General features: G+C 40.3%; 1 protein-coding gene across 2 annotated transcripts in view; it reads left to right on the top strand.

Moving 5' to 3' along the window:
• The first annotated feature begins 8,425 nt into the window (after positions 1-8,425).
• The window catches only part of EFNA5 (ephrin A5), a 294,865-nt gene continuing 282,133 nt past the window's right edge, over positions 8,426-21,157 (top strand). For both annotated transcript variants that reach the window (XM_032156701.2, XM_032156702.3), the window contains exon 1: positions 8,426-10,382. In XM_032156701.2, coding sequence (XP_032012592.1) covers positions 10,258-10,382 — 125 coding nt within the window. In that variant the 5' untranslated portion in view covers positions 8,426-10,257. The remainder of the gene's footprint in view (positions 10,383-21,157) is intronic.

A 21,157-nucleotide genomic window follows, 5' to 3' on the forward strand; every position in this document is an offset into this window, starting at 1 on the left:
TCACCTCTGGATAAATCATCTGCTCAGGTTTGCTCTTCTAACCAAATGACATTATCCAAAGAGGATCAGAAAAGCCTGAATGTTAATTGTATTCATTTAGGGTTCCAAGTAAGGCTTGTGTTGAAGACAAAGTCTCCCTATGAAATTTATAAAGTAGCAGAAACAAACATTGTTGTTAGAGATATTTGGAAAGTTGTGATTACCAATTACAAATTTAACACAAAGTAGTTCAGTAATGAAAAGGTTGTGAAAGAATAACAACAGTTGACCTAAATAATATTCAAATTTTTATTTCCCATAGTGTAAGAAGAAGATGTATCTGTTATTTGTTGCTGTATAACAAACACCTCAAAATGTGAGGACTTACAAGAACCATTGGCAGTTCAGGCTGGGCTTTGGTGCACAGTTCTTCTAGTCTCAGCTGGGCTTCTTCATGCATCTATAGGCATCTGCAGGCAGCTGCCAGTCATCTAGGTAGCCCTGTTTCTGGGGATTGGATTGGACACTGGGAGTGACTGGGCTACATGCCCCTCATTAACCAGAATGCTAGCTTAGGCTTGTCTGCATGGCAACTGGACAGCCTTCTTACAGGAATGCTTGAAGACTGCATGAGGTAGAGATCAAAACTGGTACGGCATTGCTTTTGCCACATTCTGTTAGCCAAAGCAAGTCACAACATCAGTTCAGGTGTAAAGGGTAAAAAATAAAACAAAACATAACAAAACAAAACTCTTATCTATTGTTGGGGAGGGGGACTAATTGCAAAATTACACTGTAAGGAGGCAATTTGGGCCATTTTGCTATCTACCACAGATGATGCATCATTTTTATACCATTTGATTTATATATAGGTGGATAAAATGTACAATATTTGAACACTATCTTTGGAGGGGAAATATTTTTATTCTTTTCCTTGATGGCAGTTTCAAACTAGGACCTTCCTTAAAGCAACCAGTGAGGAGAGAATTGTGTTAATGGAATCATTTTCTACTTCATTTTTGTTTCTGTAACTGTAAGGAAAATCCTCACATTTTCAGTGGCTGTTACTCTAGGTCTGTGTGACATAACCAATCGTAGACAAAGCAGACCTTCTTAATGGCAAGAAACACTATCTAGCTGCTGGCCTGGTAATCTTGTATAAAAATTTCAGAACTGCCATTGGGAAAAGAACATTTACTTGACAAATGGTGCTATTTCCATTTTTGTCTGCCCAATTTTAAACTCTCTCTTATTACAATGGCAAATTCAGTCCCCAGGATATATTGAACAAGTGAAATGCATAACTGGAAGATACACACTTCACCACTTCACTTTGTAACATGTAGACTTATGGATGCAAGGACATTTCATGGAAAGGGAGTTTTAAATTATTTTGCTTGCATATAGAGAAAATAAAACTTTTTGATGTCTTGACTCAAACTGAATGGGATCTCAATAGCCCAGGTAGTACTTTAAGATGATTTATTATTATGCTAATATTGTAATGTAATATTTATTAAGCATTGGAAGTGTGCAGAATACTAGATAGCCCACATAAAAGATCCTGATGGATTTCAAGGAAAAGGGCTAAAAATGCACTCTCCTAATCCACAGGAAAAGAGGGTAATTCAGAATCTAGCTGAACCAATAAATCCTATTTAATTTAGCATACATCACATGCCAAAAAAAGAGAGACTAATGGAAATGGAGAGTGATAATCTCTGATTAAAACGTAGTCATCTTAAGAGCACACGTTCCTCCCCAGACTTGAGTTTAGAAAGAGTCAATTCAGTAAAATATTTCTCATTAAAAAAAAAGTTTTGGCCAACAATCCTCTGCATTATTACCTGATGTTCTAAGATCATAAGTTAAAATGGTTTCTATAGAGACCAGCTTTATAACTATTATCCCAAACTACAAGATGAAATGCTTTTAAAAAAATTATACCTTAAACTGTAACTTAACAGCATCACAATAAAATTTACAATGTTGGCATAAGGCATTTAGAAGTCTCAGACTACAGTTATAAATCTGCAGTAGGAGAACAATTTTTCCCAGACTCGAAAAATACTGACACCAAAATCCCCCTAAAGAAGTCTTTTATCTAAAAAAAAATACACATAATATGAGGAAAGAATATGTTAGTTTGCCATAATTCTGTACTTACTTTGCTTAGCCAGTTTAGATCTGGAGGGGGGAGAAAAGTAAAGCCAAAGCTAAAACAGGGGCTTAGAAACAGCATTTTCTATTTTATATAATCATGCTTACTAAGGGTTATATCCTCTACTGATCTTTAAGTAGAATTCTCACAGAAGTTGATGAAAATATTTGGCAAAAATTGATGGAAAAATAAGTTCTTTTTCTTTCTCTCTCTGTCTATATGCTCGTTACAGATGTTCTGTGTGTGTGTGTGTGTGTGTGTGTGCGCGCGTGTGTGTGTGTATCAACAAAAATTTTAAAAAATACATCAGGTTTTTAGAAGGCTCTAAGCAAGTAAAAGAATACAAAAATGCATACTTACATGCTCTTCTTCGACCTGTTGGGAGAAACATATCTTAATTATTAGTTTGAATGCAGAAAAAAGTACAAATTAAGCTTGTTTCTGAAAATTCTATTTATATTCTTTTTTAAAAGCAAGTATGCTGTAGATATCTATGATTACCATTGTAATAAAACATAAATACCAACTTTTCTTTGATAATAAATATTCATGGTAATATGTATTCTTTTAAGTAAGGTATATAGTGTGTTATTTAAGAATTTGCAAAGAACAATTCAGGAGAGTATATATATATACTATATTTTAAATTTATTTTTATTTTTAGAGACAGGGCCTTGCTCTGTCATCCAGGCTGGAGAGTGGTGTGATCATAACTCACTGCAGCCTTGAACGCCTGGGCTCAAGAGATCCTCCCACCTCCACCGAGTAGCAGGGACTACAAGTACGTGCTACCGCAACTGGCTAATTTTAATAATATTTTCTGAGACAGGGTCTTGCTATGTTGCCCCAGCTGGTCTTAAACTTCTGGCTTCAAGTGATCCTCCTGCCTCGGCTTCCCAAATGCCTTGGGATTATAGGCTTGAGCCACCACACCAGCCAGAACAATATACTTTATGCTGATTGAGCTATTAGATTTGTAAAATACAGATACATTTTATTTGGTAATTTTAATTAAAAAATCTGATGAGGGAAATACAGAGGAGTAGAATGTATATGCACATTTTGTTAGTAAAAGACAACCTGAAAATGGCTTATGGGAATAAAATTACTTACAAATGTAAGCTTTTTGGTTGAAAACTGGTCACATAACTGTATGTATGGTATATGTACTGAAATCTAGATAATGAAAAGTGATGTGGAAATTGGTTACATCAACCAGTCCTTGCTTGCTTTTTAAAAAAATTTCATAGGAGCACATACGCATTTGTAATACATAGAAACATAACACATATTTACTAATATGCCTAATTATATGGTTTATGTTGTTTACCAAAATGACTGCTGAAAGTTCTGTGTGTTTAAGAAGTTTACTGTTGGTTTTATTTTAAATATGCTTTGAAATGGGCAAAACAACAAATAGACTAAGTTCATAAATAAAAACATTTTAAAATGCCTCTTTCAGATTATTGCAGCAACTTGCAGGACTGCTTCTGTCTCTCTGTAGATTTAAGGAAATAAATTCTAGCAAACCCCAGAAAAGGAAGGGGAGAATGAGGAAAAGGGAGAAAATTCATGATGGAAGTTGAAGGTCACAGGAATGAAAGGAGAGATGTAATACTCTATAGATTTTTTTTTTTAAGATTGTACACAGAAGAGGTAACTAGATTAGGAATAGAAAAGGAGCTTTTCTTAAAGTCTCTGAGGAGAGAAAAGTCAGCAAAGAGTTATTTCTGAAGATTCTTAGGAACTTGTTACAAAAACAGGTGGGGAGGAGAGAGTGCTTTATTGGTAACTTCAAACAGTCTGTGGGCAGGACAGCTGAGTCACAGTTTGGTGATAGGATCTGAGCTTCTTGGAGCTTCAGAATTTATTCTAAATGTTCTAGGAAAATAGCAGAGTTAGCTTAAATACCATTATGTTAGTCATCTGTTAGAAAGTTTTGTGTTTAATTATTATTTATTTAATTTTTGCTCTAGAGTTTATTTTCTTTATGATCTCTTCTGGATACTAGTTCTAATTTAACTGCTATATCAGAAGTTGCTTAGGACTGAGGAATTTGATTTGCCGGCTTATTTCATTTATTTGTCTAGGCACCCTGAGACTATAGAACTCTACTTCTATCTGGTGGCAGCTAATTCAAATTAAAAACTAGTCTTAAAAATAAGATTAATCCATATTTAAGCTTTGCCCTGCAACCACATCTTGGAGATGGCACTCACAGATAATTTTGTGCCATGTAAAAATTATTTAAAAGTATCAGTGTCCCTTCACATTAATAGAGATCATGAAATTCTCTAAGGTATCAATATTCTGGCCTTAATGGTGAATTGGACTACTTCTCCAGATAAGTAAGTGCAGAACTTACTTTTGCCTGAAATATTAGTTAAGGTAAAAATAAATTACCAGTGGTTATTTATTGAGATCAGTGGTTCTCAATCCTCTATGCTCATTAGTATTCCCCGGAGAGCTTTTAGGAATTGTAGATCCCAAGTCCCCCTCCTGACCAACTAAAACAGGAAGCGGAGCCGTGGTATTTGTTTTGTTGTTGTTGTTGTTTGTTTGTTTTTTAATGCTCCCTAGGTGATTCTAATTTGTAGCTGAGGTTAGAACACTGATTAAGGTAGTTCAAGCCCCCAAAATTAAATAAACACATAAATTCCTATTTGTGCTTTAATTTGAGGCGTATAAATTATTGCTTCAATGGCACTTGCTCTAAACCCACCAGCGCACCCAGTGGCCTATAGCTTTAAATGGAAACAGAATTGCAGATAAGCCCTTTTATAGTCCATTACCAACCTATTTTTTCAAGTCTGAGCTCCCTACAACACTGTCTTGTCAAACTCGAAGCATTCGAACACTCTCTGCATTTTTTTGTCCCCATGTTTTTAGGTTCTTGCTGTTTTCTTTTTGTTATACATTCACCTCCTCTTATACCTGGCAAGATACTTATATTCTAAAGGCCATTTAAAGTCATTTAAAAGTCATTGCTTCTGTGACACTGGGCGAATTATAATAAAATTATTTTATATAATGTTGATTTGTATAAATTTAAATCACATGAATGCTTTCCTGAAGAGACAAAGTCACATTATCTAACGGTAAGTGTACAGTATATGACATAGCTCTTCAAACTCTATTCAAGTACAGCAGGTCCTCAACGCTGTTTGGTTGAACGTCACTTCGTCATAATGGTGATGAGAAAAAAAAAATTGATTCCGGGCTATGGCCACTGTCTGTGTGGAGTTTGCACGTTCTCCTCATGTCTGCGTGGGTTTTCTCCGGGTACTCTGGTTTCCTCCTACATCCCACAGCTGTGCTCGCTAGGTAGTGTCTAAGCTGTGCACATATCTAAATATTCTCAGTATGAGTGAGTGTGGGTGTGAGTGTGAGTGCACCCCAGGATAGAAGGGTGTCCTGTCCGGGGTTACTTTCCTCCTTGAGCCCTGAACTCCGGCCACCCGCAATCCTGAAATGGAAAAATTGGTTACATGATCTTACTTGTTTTTATTAATCTTTCTCAAATGTTTGTCTAGCTCACATTTATTTCAATGTTTAACATTAGAAGTGTTTTGGTCTTTATTTGGAAGTTTGGTGATATTTTTGTGACCAGAGATATGCATAGGAATTTAACTCTTGTTTATATCAAGTAGCCTATGGTGAAATTGTTTTCCTTATATATGCCACTTCGCTTAAAGTCACAATTCCCAAGAACCTATCCCTGACATTAAGGACTTACTGTATCTATCATCCTGCCGCCTAGTAACTTCCATACCAATAATTACTTAGGCACATAATCCCAGAGTCATTTGATTTAGGTTTATGAATTGTTTCACATAGACATTCGAGTTATGTTACGAACAGCTGCAAATTTCAACATCTTATTCCAATGTCCTCTTTATGGAAGAGGACAATGTATACTTTTTTTTCTGTTTAATATGGGGCTATTCAAACTTTAAATAATAGAGATATTTAAATATAAGGACATCCATATTTTTCTGATATATTGAATTTTCCCATTTGGTTATTGTATGTGTTTCAAATGGGAAACGAGTGGATACCATTTCTTTATCTTCACCTTTTTTTTTGGCTTTGATGCCACAGGAAGCCAGCTTGCTAGCTCCCTGTTACCTGATAGTTCCCTGACTAAAAAGACTCTTCAGTGAGGATCAGCATTTTACCCTAGACAGGAGTCGTGAATTTTCTTTCTAAAGCTACACATATCTCTTAAAAGGGTCCAGAAAATTTCCTGCAAAACTGTCTCTGTCATATGAGCACCTATTAGAGCCACTATCAGAAAAGCTAACGAAAGAAATCCATCTTTCCTGCAACAGAAAAAACAAACACACCCTAAAATGGGCCAAGAACTTGAACATCAGCAAGATTACAGACCAGGGAAAAAAGCAAATAACATTTTAACTGAAAATTTGATTTGAAAAATAAAAGCTTATCCATTGGTTCTGTCACTTCTTTCCCCACTTCTTTCTCACTGCTGGAACTTTGTGAAACATACAGATGATGGAAGAGCATTTGTGTCGACATTCTGAATTTCAATTTTTAATAATTAGGCAGATGGTTGGTTTGTGGTAAAGTCCATTATTGTACAGATTGCAATTTGTATCTAGTCACAAAACATAAGTTACTTTCCTAGGACGATTTCAGGATCTTTTCAGATAGGAAATATTACTGTAATTGAAAAACAACTTAACTTTTAGCCAACAGCCCATAACATCCAGGTACCTCCGTGCCCCTATGAACTGTTTCTTTTCCTCTCAAGTCTTTATTGGTCATAGCCCTAGATTTCCCATCAAATTCAATCCGGCCTGAGCTGCAGGCAATGCCCCTGCTGGGTGCGGATTGCAGGCCCACCACTGGAGGGCGTCTGGACGCTTCTAAACAGCTCTGAAGCGCCTGGAAATCCCGTCTGAGGACTGGGAAGCGCAGGAGGGTGAACGTGAGATTTGATTTTATTGGGCTAATAAGTAAAAAGGAGTGCACGCAGGTGTGGGAGCAAAAGTAAACTGACTTTTTTCTCCTGGGGATCTGCCCTTCCCACTAAGGCAGAAAACTCCCTAGGGAACATGAGAAACATACCGCTGCTCCCGAGCCCGCGGACCCCTTAAGGGCGGGTCTTGGGGGCCTGCGGCCCCGCAGAGCAGGCGTCGGGCTCGCTTCCTGGGCGCTGGACCACAGTGGGGACGCGTCCCGAGGCGCTGGGACAGTCTCGCTGCCAGGAGATCGCTCTTCAGTGGCGGCTGAAGACCAGGCTTGCAACCTGCCCTTGAAGTCCAGGACCGAGGGGCCTTTTCCAACAATAAAGGAACTTCTTTCCTTCCCACACCCCACACCCCCCACCCCCGGCCCCCATTTCTTTCCGCACTGGGTTCGTTAAAGGCGTTTATTCTTTGGGGAGTGGGCAGCAAATCACCCTCAAGGTTGAAATGGAAGAGGTGTGAGGTTATTTCTGAAGGGCTCGTCTGCCGCATTCATTTCCTGTCTGTGGAAGGTTCGCGCTGAATTGTAATCACTTTAAACTGTGATTTGCCTGATTTTTAAAAACGTGTTTTCAGAGCATCACTTTAAAGAAAACTTGCTTCCTGCCCAAGAATCTTTAAATCCCAAGTGGGAAGAGGCGGGCTGAAAGGCACAAGAGGGGTGCTCAGATTTCCAGATAACCCAGCGCCAGGCAGCGTGCGGCGTGGAGAGCGGGTGGAATGGACAGGAACGCGCACTCCCTGAGGCTCCGTTCCAGCCCATCCGTCACCTGCGGGGCACCAGAGACAGATGCCGGCTCTCCAGCCAAAGGGTGGGCACAGGTTCCTTTAAAATCGAAAGACCCTACTCCCAGGTAAAAAGAAGTCAAATCATTCCTTAGCCCAGACGGAATTCAGCACCGAAAGGGTTACACGTGGCTGCCGGGCTCGGGCGCAGGAGAGGGCGCCTCGGCACTCCCAGTAATTCAATTAGTCAGGTTTCTGGAAGGTGGGGCGGGGAGAGGGGGTAGGAGGCGTGGGGAAGGGAGGAGATTAGGAAAACGCCTCTTTCTCGTGGAGCAAACCAATCCGGTTGGAGTAGAGAGAGAGGAAAAACCCCCAATCTGTAAGCAAACAGCAGGCCGTTCCCTGACTGGCTGCTCCAGCTATCCCCCCCACCGCGCTCCCACCCTTCCCAAGTAAACTGCATGGAAGGGGAAAAAAAAAAAAAAAAAAAAAAAAAAAAAAGGCAGTCCACATGACCCGGGCCGCAGCGGCAGCAGCGCTGGCTGGGCGCGGGCTGGCCGCACCTCCCCCTGCTCTGTCCGGAGCTCACACCCGCGCTCGCGCCGCCCGCCCGCCAGCCCCGCGCCCCGCGCCCCGCACAACACGCTTGGGCGGAGCCCCATCCCCCGCCCGCGTCCACGTTCACGCGCGCGGCCTCGCGCTCTGCTGAGGCTGCTGCCGCTGGGTCGCCGCCGCTGTCGGCTTTCCACGCAAGTCATTAACGAGGGGGCGTGCCCGAGGAGATTTTTTTCCCATAAAGCATTTTTTCTCTCTCTCTTTTTTTCCCCCTCTTTTGCAAAACTGACTTTTACAAAACCCCTTCCACTTCTTGCCAGTCGTTTCAATTCCTCCTGGGCTGCTCGTGCTGCTGCTGCTGCACTCAAGTTTATTTATTTTCCCGCCTGGGTAGGGGTTTTAGGATTCGGTTTGTGGTTTTCACCTCTGTTGCTGCTGTGCATAAGGAGGGAAAGAGGAGCAGCTGCGGGAGGATCGGGAAGGTTTTCTGATGTAGTCATCGGGGAGGTGCCACTCGCTCGTGCGCTTTTTTTTTTTTTTTTCCCTCTTTTCCTATTTCAAACTGACTGATGCATCTCTAGAAGTTGCTAGGCTTGGACCCGCTGGAGTCGCAAGGACACTTCTGAGAGCTCACCCCGGGCTCTTGGCACCGCCTGTGGGGGCTCAGTCTCCCTCTCGGAAGGCGATCGGAGACTGACATCGGCCCATCCAGGAGTTGGAGGGATCCATTTGAAAGTGATTGTTTCCCCTCCCGCTCTCCAGCCGAACAGTTGGGTTGGCGTCGTCTTGCAGGTTTAGGCATCCCAGCTCCGCCAGGCCGGCTGGTCTTAACCTCTGCTCTTCATTCACTGTGGTGCACCCACACCCAGCCAAGGAAAGCACGCGCGAGAAATCCCCGAGGCTCGGCCAGCACCCGGGGTGCCCTCTTCCGCTACCGCCGCGGTCTGACTCTGCTGGGGGACCTGCCGGAAGACGCGAAGAGCCAAACTTTTCTTTGAGGTTTTCGAGGCAAGACCGCTTCTCGCCGGCGCAGCTGCCGCTTAACCAGTTCCTGGACACCGACAAGGCTGGGTTGCGGCTTCGGATCCCCACCCTTCTCGGCGCACCGCCTGGTACCGCAGCACCTACGACTCCTCTGGGATTTCTGGGGGTCGCCCGGCTAAGGCACAGAGGAGGCTGAGGAAAGGGGTTCTCAGACTCCCGGGACCACAAGCGCGAAGCCCCCTATCTGCACGTCGCCCTCCTCCTGCAGTTTCCTACCGGCCGCCAAAGTAACTTGGAGCGAAGCGGGGCGCAGTGCTCGGGCCCCGGGCGGTGGCGGAGCCGTGCGTAGCCTGCTGCGCCGACGCTGAGCCGGGCCCGGCGGGCCGGTGTATGTCTCCCCGCGGCTGCGGCGCGCAACTCCCGGTGACTGTGCAGCGCGCGCCGCCGCCTGCCCCGACCAGCGCTGCAGCCGACCGGCCCGGCGCGCACCTTCCTCTCCCGGGGTGACCGGCCTGCCGCCGCCGCCCGAGACACAGCTTGGCACCTCTTCCCCCGCCCTCGCCGCCGCCACCACACACACGCACGCTTCTCTCCATCTTGTGATTCCTTTTTCCTCCTGAACCCTCCAGTGGGGGTGCGAGTTTGTCTTTATCACCCCCACCCCACCGCCTTCTTTTCTTCTCGCTCTCCTACCCCTCCCCAGCTTGGTGGGCGCCTCTTTCCTTTCTCTCCCCCTTTCATTTTTATTTATTCATATTTATTTGGCGCCCGTTCTCTCTCTGTCCCTTTGCCTCCCTCCCTCCGGATCCCCGCTCTCTCCCCGGAGTGGCGCGTCGGGGGCTCCGCCGCTGGCCAGGCGTGATGTTGCACGTGGAGATGTTGACGCTGGTGTTTCTGGTGCTCTGGATGTGTGTGTTCAGCCAGGATCCGGGCTCCAAGGCCGTCGCCGACCGCTACGCTGTCTACTGGAACAGCAGCAACCCCAGGTAAGCCGGTAAGAGTCGGAGAGCCGGGGCTACCCGGGCCTCGGGGCCCTGCGGAAGGAGCGGCGGCGGGGATCGGCGCGCATCAGCCGCTGGCGGCGCGCACCCTCCGAGCCTGCGTCGCCCGGGCGCTGATGGCTTGAGGCGTCGGCGGGAAGCGCTCGCGTCGCGCCCCTCTTTGTTAAGCCGCTGCGGAAAGGCCAGGTGCCCCTGGGAGTCCCCGGGGCTGCCTAGACCAAGTGCTTCTGCGGGGCGCCGAGAGACTCGGAAAAGGGCGGGAGCCGGGGAGTAGGGACTTCTCCGCTTCCCAGCCCCGGCATCTGGCTGGCATCCGGTTCCCGGCGCGGGGAGACCCCAGTGTGCGCCGCCGGGAGCTCCTGCCTGGAGCGTGGGTCCGCAGGGACTGCGGAGAGAACCCGCCAAACATCCCCCAAAGTTTTTTTTTTTTTTTTTAATTTTAATTTTCCCTTCTCTTTTCCCAGTGCGCGCAGAGAGAGCGCACGGGCTGGGGGAAGTGAGGGGGGCTGGGAAGCCGGAAGCTTTAGGTTTTTATTTTCCTCTTTAACTGCGAGGAAATCATTCGGCCCCTGAGTCAGTCTGGGCCCGGCGCGCCTGGCAGTGGAGAGGATTCTCCCATCTTCTGCATCCCTCCACCCACCCCAGTGGGTTCAAGGTGCCGGAAAGTTTGATCTAATGCCGGGTTACGTCATGTGTGCGGAACAAGCTGCCAGAGTTGGCCGAGCCAGGAGGTGGGAGCCCTTCGCTCGCGGCCTGGCGATGTGCTGCCGGAGGAACGCGCGCGATTACCTGGGAACTGATTTGTAGGCGTCCTCGAAGCCCGCCGGGTACGCGGGAGACTAGAGGTGGGCGCCTGGGGCCGTCCTAGCGCGCGTGCTGGACACCGGCCAGTCGCAGACGTCCCGTGTTTTCGGACCCTGGAAGTGGAGTGGGGAGGTTATCCAGAGTGGCCGGCGGGGTCCTCCGGGTCTGGAGCAGTTCCGAACCTTTATTGCTTCCCGGCCTGTGCACAGAAGTCGGCCCCGCTGGGCCCATACCGCACTGCTTTCTCTGGGACAGAGGCAAGCTTCCAGCTGTGTCCCGGTCCCAGTGCCCTCCTAGGTGCTATTTATTAATAGTACCGATTGCATCTAAAATCACAGGTTTTTCACTGGGCTGGAGTGGAAGTTGGGAAGAGAGAGGCGGGAGGCCGAGGGGTTAGCCTAGAGTTGGTGCGCGCCCCGGGCTCCAGGAGAGAGGGTATCGGTGGGGGCCTCCAATTTTTTCTATCTCCGGCGGGCCCTCTCCGCCTGCCTCCAGGCTCCCCTCAGCATGCAGGCAAGAGAGGGATTCCCCGCTTGAGTAATGTCAGCGCAGATGAAGATGGGAAGATTTCCCCACAAGCAGTCCGCCGGTTACAGAACCGGGAGAGAGTTCCCCCTATCCCGCTAATCCGGGATAGTCTTACTCAGGTAGCCGCCCAAGTCCTAAATGAACCGCTGAACCGGAGTGGAGATATTCCTGAAAGTTCAATTCAAAAAACAAGAGTCTCCTGGAAGTGGGTGGTGGAATGGGAAGCGATTTCTTCTTTGACATGCCACTTACCACTATTAGAAAAAGAGAAAAAGAAGCCATCCTGCCAGAGGAGAGATGCCTTTTATTAAAGCTGACAAGACAAATAGAGCAAGCTTTCCAGTTGTGATGGTGTTAAAAGCAAGCCTCATTATGTTGGTTAGTTTTTTTTCCCCGTTTGTGCTTTATTAGGCAGCATATACGAAGCAGAAATTTGTATCTCTGAACTTTACCACCTTATTAAATAAAGCAACACTGAAATAGTTTCGTTAAATTTGGGATATCTTGCTCTCGGTTGTCTTTTCTTTCCCACACCAAACTCCACAGTGTGATCTTTTTCTCATGGCATTCATTTATTTGGATACTTGGGTGTTCCAGTCTTCCTGGGTTAAAACGGGAAGAACCAGCAACACCCCTACTCTAACCCCCCTTCTTAACCTGTCAAGCTAGTCTGAGTTAGTTTGAGGACATTTTATCTTAGGTTATCTCTGTTTTATGCTTTTGATACTGTTGTTTGGTTTGAGATTAGCACATTGATTTTTGTCACAGGTCATGTTTTTTAATAGATCTGCCCTGCCTGCAGAAAACTCTTCTGCTCAGGATGCCATGGAGGCTTTGAACCTGCCCAGACAAAGTTAATCTGCAGAATTTTAAAATACCAAGAGTATTTCCAAATCGGTATTCTGATTTCAGGTTTGTGGAAATACCTTTCTATTTGATCATTATCAGTTTGATAATGGCCAAAAGAAAGAATGATGTACCCCTCTTAACCCCAAGAGATACAGCCCTAACACTTATTATTTTTAGGAATTTATGGACACGTTTATCTTGGTATGTTATCACAGTTAAAAACTTACTTTAAAAATAATATTTTAAAAGTAGGCAGTTTTATCTCTGAAGTGTTGAATAAGATGTTGCTTTTTCGATGCATTAAGAAAAGTCAACTTGGATATAATTTTAAAGAGGCCACATGCCGAATAAGTATTTTAAAGATAAAAACTAACAGTTTTCCACAAACAATAGTAAGAAAATATTTGAGAAAATTTCCACGGGATTAGTAAACTTTATAAATTCAGTGTTGTGCAATTCCTTTTCATGTATGTTATTTCATAAAGTAAGCTAGCCGTGCCTTGTGTCTTTATATAGAACCTATCTGTTAAGATTTTGCTAAACTAGTAAGACTTCAATCTTTTGAAAAAAGAATAGAGGACTTTAATCGCAACGTAAATAATTTTTTTTTATTTTTCCCTCAGAATATAATAAGTTCAGTGGGCACATTAAACTGATGATAATGTACACTGTGTCTAAACGAAGTAAAGCTACTTTAGCTTATACTAACAGTTTCAATTTGAAATTATGTTTAGGTAAAATCAGAATTAAATGTATCTTGATCACAGGGATTGAGTACGGTATCTTACTGTGTAACTTGAGTTATGTATAACTTGTGTATCTGATAGGAGTTTATCTTCTACATGGAGTGTCATTATTGCCTCCCCATTGATAAATGAGCATCTATAGATGTAGTTTCATGGGAAAAAATATTAAATTTATTTGCTGTCAGAATAGTTTTACTGTTACAATCTATGTACCCAAGTATTCACTTCTGAGAAGTGGATATTGAGTTTTCAAATGCTGATAACTTTCTAGTTGGTAGTATTTATTGGATAGGGGACCAAACTGATTTTATGTGTTGAATTGGCACAAATTTGTGAAATAGCAACTGAGAACTATCAGTTTGAATAGAAATATATGATAACATTTGCCTAAATGCATCTTCTATATTTCCAAAATTTGAAAACTTGTATAAGTTTTACCTAAAAGTGTAAATAATCAAATGATCCTTTTAATATTATGCTGAATTCTAAACTGGAATGTCACTAAGTAACTTTGAGTAATGAAAATCCACATCAAGAAGAATATAACTATTTGTCCTTAATTTCTTTAAGAATGTAAAAAGCTTTTAAATAATGTTAAAAAGACTTCCAGTAATAAAAGTTTATTTACATTCTCCTTTAGTAGCTATGCTTATAAAGAGAGTCATAATACTAAGAACATGCCTCTTCATCTGAAGTAAGCCATAAGCAGTTTGGTGCTTCTAATAAGAATATACTTTTAAACATCGTGTGCATATTCAAAGTTCTTCTTGGATTATTTTGACTATTTGCCGAAATGATATTAGGGTAATTAAATATATCTCCTACTGATTGGCATTATTGATGCAATATCAAATAATACAGCAGCAAATATGACCAACACACTTTTAAGAATACCAATCCTCCTCAACCTGGTACTTTCCTTCTGTTAAGATTTGAGTATCACCAATTTAAAAGGTTATACTCTTGAGAGGAAAATATCTCTGTAAGTCATCAAGGATTTACTAAACTTTAACCTAATCATGTTTTCTTTGGATTTTTTCAATTCTTGTAGGGACTTGTAAATTAAACATTTCATATTAGAGTAGCAGGTAATTGACACCTTTTAGTTTTATTAACATGTAATCTTGGAGTTGTGAAAGTAATGTGAATTCTAGGTCAACACTCCCAAATCCTCTGGCAGTACAGGTCAAATGTATGTGGCTAAGAAGAGAGAAGTAGTAACATTTTTTTTTTTTTCCTAATCATATTCCCTTGAGTATTTTTCTTCTTTCAAAATTTATTTGCTCCATTTAAAAAAAATCTGAGCCATCATCATTTTGATATATGTATACCAGTATACCAGCCCTGTGACCTTTTCACTGACAAATAAATGAAGCCAGCATGGTTTAAATCTAAGAATTTGTTGTGAATAAAGATTGAAAGTTTATCTTGGTCTTGACTGGGTTTCGTCACGAAACTTGGAAAGGATTGTCCTTACTTTTGAAATTTTAAATATTTTAAGTAATATTTTATATGGTAGAAATGTAAATGTTCTTCAAGTAAAGGGCATTAACTTTAAGCCTCAGTGTAACTTATCACAGTATTAGATGTATTGATGGTAATTTTGTTATTCTGAAATTTATATCAGAATTTATGCAAGTACCAGGATAAAAATAAGGCAGTATGATTGAGGTTTATAACCCATGTTTTTATGCTTATATGGTTATAAGAGACATGAATTGAACCCCCGTTTTTTAATCTAGAAATTTGTAAAAGGGACGTATGCTTCCTGTCTTTTGGGGAGTTTTCCATAGAATTTTGAAAAGCAGAGTTAGCTACTAAGATATGTTCTATTTGATTCATTTATATATTCACAATAAACTATCAGAAATGCTCAACTGTCTGATTTTTAAATGACAGGAACATTAGAGCTATTTGAGGCAGATTTGGCTATATAGTCTAATTTGGCATTTTCAGGGTAAGACCAAGGTCAGTAAACTACTTGTGATTAAAAGTATCAGAGTCTTCAGTAGTTTATTACTCTCTGTTAGGTGATTTTAGTGGCAGTAACTAAACCATCAGCTCACTGAACTAGTATCTTGTCATGTGTGTTGTGGTGTGGCTGACAATAGCTTCAGAATCTTCCACCTTTGAAGGCTGAGGATCAGGTTTGGAGGGAACACTTAGTTACTTGGGTGCAAATTAACCTTGTGAATTTCTTGCCATTTAATCTTGCAGAATGCCTTCTGAATAGGCATTTCACTGCATTGTGTCCACTGGCCTGGTTTCCTGTTGGATAAGGACAGATAAAGATGAGCACTTCCTTTTCTCCCCTGTTGCTATGAACCAAGCAAGCTACCAGCTTCATGCTGGGCCAAGAAAATGAATGAATACAATTAGTCCTTCAGGAGTTCTGGCCTTTGCTAGCTTGGGATAAGTATATGCCAGAAAATTTACCTTTGAGAGAGAGAAAGCATTAACATAAAAATGAACAAAATAGAATATGTTAAGAATAGAATTTTACATGTTGGGTAGCATTTGATCTAGTGCTTATTGGTTTGTTTTTTCAATATAAATTTAAAAATTTTTTATAAGATACCACTCAACCCTCCTCATTTTTGTGTATGTGTTGAATAACTTCTGTAGCAGTAAAGACTTAAAAAGCTGTGATATTTTGTTTGAAATAATGAACGACTCTATGTTGACGACTCTATATTATCAATTTTCTTTTCAGAAGCAGTATACAAACTGTTAAAATAGCATTCCTGATTAGAATATCTATGTTGCAAAGGAAGCCTCAATTTCCCTAAGCACAGTGAGGAAGGTCCTTGCCTCTTACCCAGGACAACTCAGTCAGATCAGCCTTCTGAACTGAGGAAAAAAATTGCCCTTTGATCATTTGTGACGGATAACACCTTCATTTTCAGGTATAAAAACCTCAAAGAGGAGTATAAGAAATGAGGTATTAATAGTCACTTTTAATAATTTGTCTTACGATGGTGATCTTAGACAGCCAAACATCAATAAATTACTGTCTCTTTTAAGGGCCTGATTTATATTATCAAATTTATATTTTAGTCTGCTTTTCAACCTATGTCCTGAGCTGTTTTGTAGAAAAGTTTCTTGTGATTAATGTGAACTTCCAGTGCTTCTGAATAGGATATTACTCACTACTAGGAGATCTATTTCCTCTTAAATTTGTCTGCATTTATGTTTTCAAAATTTAGTCAGTCATAAAGGAGCACAATGACACAGGACCATCTAGCTTAAAATTAAAAATTAATCAAGTTTTTCTGACTACAACTATTTTGCATGATCTTGAGTAAAATCATTCCTAATATCTTCATATTCTCGATAGTACTTCTTATTGTACTCTCTAAAGGATTTATTGTAAACTGAAATCTATGTGCTATTTTCTAATTGAAAAATTTGAGTGGATGCAAATTCTTGTTTTTGAGGCTTCTGAATATAATTCTCGAACAGTAAACCATGTAGTTCAATGAAAACATTATTTTAAAATATTGAAAACTCTTATTTAGGCTAGCTAGTTGCTGAGAGACAGTAGTGTACCACAGTGATGGTTAGCTCAGCTTTCATTCAGGTAGAATTCTATCATTTTCAATAAGGAAAAATAAACCTTTGTCATCTTTAGAAACATCCTTCATACAACTGACAGTTGACAGGTTGAAGAAAATGTTACTGTCAGGTCTTATTTTCCACTCAAGTGAGGAATAAAAATAGGTTTGAATGATTTTTAAAAATCTATTTTAAAATTATTTCAAGATGGATAAAATGCTCTTAATTTTTATATGCATATCAGAATTTGATCTTCCAGTCACTTTAGGGAGGGTCAGCAAAGTGTAGCTCAAGGAGAGCTCATCTAACAGTAAAGTTCCTATGATTTTTACTTTTAAAAAGTCAAGTACCGTTGATTTGATTGTAATAGGATATTACTGCATGTTTTATGATTGGATTCTTAGGAGATATAAGATATAAATATTCTTTCTATTATTGCTTATCAAGTGACCTGATTTTCATAACTGATGATCACGATTCTGGTATGAACTAAAAGTGGGAGTTTGGGCATATGCTCTGGACAGTCATATATATTAGCAAATATGTGTATGCCTTGGACAATCATGTTATTAGTACACATCGATTAGACCTGTTTTAAAAATCGCTTTGTTATTAATGATTTAAAATAACTGCACAGTATGATATATGGATTACCATGTTGGAAACACATGAATACCTACTTAGAGATTAGAAAAAATATGACTAAGTGCTTATTTCCTGATATAGAAAAGCTAGTTTTTTGCTTTCAGTTAAGTCAGCGTGGTTTTTTTCACCCCTAGAAGCAGCCATCTTGTTTTAAGACCGATTTTGTTTCTTTCGTGAAATTGGTCCGGAAATGAATATGGACGATAGAAAAGGGCTAAACCACTTTATGATCATTTTGGCAGGGCTCTCTACATTTAAAGCGCTGTCTTATTTGCGAACTCACTAAAATGCTATCTTCTTATATTTAGTTGACAGAAAGGGTGTTTTAACTTAGTAATAATATGCTTAAACCCAGGCATATTATATATTAATGTTAAATGTTGGGCTGTACCATGTTTCCATACATACATTTTTCTCGAAGCTTATACTTTATGGCTAATTTCAAAGTAATATATTAATAGCCCCTATTGTCACCTCCACCGCAAAATCCTGATTTCATTTTTCTGACTATGCTAAGTAGTTCTTTTTATTTGTTGTTGTCTTTTTTTTTTTTTTTTAAATTACTCAAGTCTACCAGGAATCTTTCTCCCACAAAAGGGACTGATAAGAGTATAGGTACCTCTAAAAATGAAGCAGTTGGGGTTATTTAAGATGCATTATATTAAGTCAGAGCCTTTTTGTCTCTGAAATATAGGTTCTTCCTATCACATTAGACCAAATCTTTCTTGTGAGTTCTCATAGATTATTTCACAAGTAAATGTATAATTGTTACTAACAATTATGAGAGTATATCAACTGTCTCTGCTATATTTTCTGTCATGTTTTGTATTTCTAGATACATTTGGAAAACCAAGTGACCTAATAAACTTTACTAAAAGTTTATACTGTGCTCCTTACTACTGCATGTGTTTGATGATGGCTGGGAACATTATTCTTATGTACTGCAGTAAAAGCAGAGCTTCCATAAGATTAATTTCAAAAGTAACCTGACTTAGCCTGATTAAGCTGGGCACAGATAAATATTACTTATGTCACTTATGAAAAACTGCTTCAGTTCATTAGAGACAGGATTTTGGGTGGTTGTAGATGTGGTGTAAAGGCAATAAATGCATGTTTTAATAACAGATACATGTATCACGGTTAAAGTTCAGGTATGAGTTGACCATTTTTGCGCAGAAAACTTTGATATCTAGCATCTGTTTTTCTTTGGCTAGTGAGAAGACTAAAATAACTGAGTGTTCAAAGTGACCTTTTGTTTTTAAATGAACTAACAAATACCTTTTGTTTTTTTTCTTGCTGTTTCCAAGCTGTCAGAGTTTCCATTTTAAAATTTATTAATTATTTATATATGTAAAAACTGTAATTAAGAATTAACTCTTGCCTCTTTCCCTGAAAATTATAAAAGTAAATGAAAGTATTTTTATATGAAACATGCAGTGTTGTGGTTTGAATTAAATGAAGTTATGGCATAGTTAGGTTGGATAATTATAGTGCAAATTGTTATATAGGTTGTGATGATGACAGACATGATACTTGATGTTTTGTATTTTGTAGATGTCAGTGGGATATACAACTTTGTTACATTTGCTGAACTCGATAATGTATAGACAACTTCACCTGCTTACATTTTTAATAGTTTTTAATTTTATGGAGACACATGAGAATGGGGGAAAAGGAAAAAAATAACTCTAAGTATGGCAAATTATCTTTTGTGTCTAACAATTAGGTTAAACAAAGTGGGAGCAAATGAGCCTAGTTCCCCTTCTATTGTTTGAGGGCAAGAAAATACAGACAGATGTCGGAATGTGGAAGCGTTGACCTCTGACTCGCACAGCATGGCCACTGCCCTGGCACACAAGTGTCCTGAGCCACCATCGTGGCAGGATGCGTTTTTGAAGTGACTGACACTTTGAGATGGAGATCTTGAAACTGATTCTGTAGCTATTTGCAGACCTCCAAAGTATCAGTCTTTTTAGTTTTCAAGTTTCTCACCTTACCATTTATGAAAATGTTTCTTTGGCTCAGACAGAGCTTTTGTGGCTTCTGGATGGCTTCTGTGTCCATATAGTCGCTATAAATCTTTGTCTCCCAATAATTTTATTCAACATGTTGGGATAATGGAGGCTAAGGGAAGCTCAGATGTACGGTTCTGCTGCAGCAAAGTGTTTGCCTGCTTTATTTAGCTAATACTTCTTTTCTTCTTCTTCTTCTTTTTTTTTTTAACAGACAGATGAAAGCAGTGGTTTTGTTAAAGGCCTTTTCTTTTAGTCTCTGCTCTGCAATCTCGCCAATAACCCCTGGGTTCAGACAGACCATTAATGTTTTAGATACTGTGGCATTCAGTGCTTTCTTCATATATTTGTTTACTGTTACTGCTTCAATAAACTTTTACGCCTATTTCAGTAGTTTTCTGGCGGGAGCTCTGTTTATTAAAATTTAGTGACCCAGCACTAAGAGGGGTACAGTTCAAATAGTGCTGCTTCTGACAGGGTTTTGTGTCAAACTAGAGAAAATAATGGGGAAACGAAAGCTGCCAAAATGTGTCTCCCAATTACTAATTAATAAGGAGAGTAGGGAACTCAGTGATAGATCTGTTGTCTGCCATGCCAGCAACTTGGGATGCTTTATTTTAAATACTGTATAAAACAAATTAAACCTCAGAGAATGTAGCACCCAGATATTTTGTATCACAAGTGATAATTTTTTTAAAGTCTGTGAAAAGCCAGGCAAAAGACAAATGAAATCTTTGTACGCTTTACCAATAGTATCAAAATATAAAGCTATTCTAAAGAGTATTTCCCTGATTAATAAGCAATGCCTTTATTCTGATTAATATTTTAGTTACAGACATGATAGTGTTCTTCTTGGTTTTAGTATGGGTGTAGCGTTGTATACATACTTTATTGTCAACAAAGATTCAAGGAAACATTTTAAAGTTTTCCCAGCATATACTTGTCATTAATATTTTGAAAATTACTGTAATTGAAGAACAGAACCTCCCCCACTTGCCAAATATATATATATATATATATATGTTTTTGCCATCCCAGAGGTTCCAGTCTTTTTCTGGCAGTGTTCCCACTATGGTTGCTAGAACCATAATTAAATGCCTGTTATTAGTGTATTTTTTCCATAGCATTTACAGCATCAAAAGCAAAGGGTCTTGTATGGAGCTATAGCTGTCAAGGGAACAATGAAAACTAATTACACACTCTGCTATCGCTGTAGTCAACTATACTCTTGGGAAGACAACATGACAGAGGTAGTGTGTGTGGAGGGGGTGGGTATATGTATACACGATATTGCATAAGAATATGTACACCTAAGGTCAGACATACCTATTGGTTTACCTTTATTCTCTGTTCTCCGAAGGAAAAAAAATATAGAAAGGACTACTAATTTAGTTAATTAAAATGAAAAAATGCAGTTCTTTGTTAGGAAGGGGCTCCCTATTTTAGCATTCTTCCTTTGTAATATGAACTGAGAGAACCAGCAATATCTATGAATCTGAATATCTCATTATTTTGAATAATATTTTGTTATCAATACATATATTAACATATCTGACTATTATCATTACGTCTTTTGCAAATTATTATTTTTTTACTTAGCTCTAGATTTTTCATTGACATC

Source organism: Hylobates moloch, unplaced genomic scaffold, assembly GCF_009828535.3.
Source record: "Hylobates moloch isolate HMO894 unplaced genomic scaffold, HMol_V3 SCAFFOLD_6, whole genome shotgun sequence".
NCBI classification, from domain to species: domain Eukaryota; kingdom Metazoa; phylum Chordata; class Mammalia; order Primates; family Hylobatidae; genus Hylobates; species Hylobates moloch.